The 1369-nt window shown below is 60.2% G+C and overlaps 1 protein-coding gene across 1 annotated transcript in view; it reads right to left on the bottom strand.

Moving 5' to 3' along the window:
- The window catches only part of PCSK4 (proprotein convertase subtilisin/kexin type 4), a gene marked incomplete at its 5' end in the record, with an annotated part of 18605 nt that extends 17236 nt beyond the window's left edge, over positions 1–1369 (bottom strand). Inside the window, 2 exons of the mRNA XM_011997469.1 lie at positions 867–971; positions 1232–1369. Of these exons, the coding sequence (XP_011852859.1) occupies positions 867–971; positions 1232–1369 (243 nt within the window). The remainder of the gene's footprint in view (positions 1–866; positions 972–1231) is intronic.

Here is a 1369-nt window from a genome sequence, read left to right on the forward strand (position 1 = left end):
TTTTTGAGACAGAGTCTTGCTCTGTCGCCCAGGCTGGAGTGCAGTGGTGCCAACCTCTGCCTCCCGGGTTCAAGCGATTCTCCTACCTCAGCCTCCCATGTAGCTGGGACTACAGGTGCACACCACCATGCCCGGTTAATTTTTGTATTTTTAGTAGAGACGGGGTTTCGCCATATTGGTCAGGCTGGTCTCAAACTCCTGAGCTCAAATGATCTGCCTGCCTCGGCATCCTGAAGTGCCAGGATTACAGGCATGAATCACCACGCCAGGCCTGGCTTCTCTCTTGCAAACCACATCAGGAACTGGCCACTGCTTTCCCTCCCGGTGCTATAAGCAGGTAGCTGTCCAGTCCTGTTCAAGGCACTTCCTGGCCTCCAAGGGCTTCCGAGGCTCCATCTCAACCCCTCAGCTTGACATCTCAGGCATTTTCTAGACAGGGCCCAGCCCGATCAGACCCAGGCCCCTTTCTGAGCACCCAGACACTGCGTCCTGAGGGCCACTGGGTGACTTTAAAGCTCCTACTCTTTGGAACCCATTCCTGTGTTGTAAAATCCCCTTCCCTCCGTCCTACGACCTAGACGGTGGGGAAGGTACTCCATCTGTTCCTCCTTACCAGAGCCCCTGGGACCCAGAGGAGGGAGGGGAAGGGCAAGAGGTGCCCACTGTGTACCAGGCCCTGGCAGGCGCCATGATTTCCGTATCTGGGTCTCCCTCCCCCCTCCTGCTGTACAGACTTGTGGTCCAGGTGGGTCTGAGCCACAGAAAGCACACAGCTGTTCATAACAACCACGAGAACCACAGAAGATGGCTAGTGGCCCCAAGAGGCGGCTGAGACCCCGAGAGGGTGGCCTCCAGGCCAGGCTCACCTTGGGGTCTTTCTTCAGGTGCAGGCGGTGGCCCCAGTGCGGGGTCAGGGACTGCTGGACCACGCCCCGGTGCCGCAGGTGAAAGTACTGCCCATCAGGGAAGATCTGGGGATGTGGGAAAGCGGCCGCACCGATAGGACCAGGCTCCCCTGCTGGAGCCCCCGAGGGCCGGTAACAGCCCCCTTTCTTGTCCTTCCCCACCAGGTGCTCTCTGGGAGTCCCAGAAGCTGAACTTGGCTGAGGCAGGGGTGGGCTGAGGTTCTTGATATTTAGGAGACCTTGTGGGCTCCCTCCCACTTGTCGGGGTCTAGGGTTGTCTAGTACCTTCCAAGCCCCCTCTTCCCGTCCATCCCGGTCCCACCCACCGGCCCCAGGTTGACGAAGCCGAATTTGCGTGCCAGGCGCTCGACCTCCCGGTTACCCTGGGACACCCGGACGGCCCAGCTGCTGACATAGATGGGGGCTCGGACCGAGGCCCACCCCACAGCCCGGGGGCGGACGAG

The sequence above is a fragment of the Mandrillus leucophaeus genome, unplaced genomic scaffold, assembly GCF_000951045.1.
Source record: "Mandrillus leucophaeus isolate KB7577 unplaced genomic scaffold, Mleu.le_1.0 Scaffold54, whole genome shotgun sequence".
NCBI classification, from domain to species: domain Eukaryota; kingdom Metazoa; phylum Chordata; class Mammalia; order Primates; family Cercopithecidae; genus Mandrillus; species Mandrillus leucophaeus.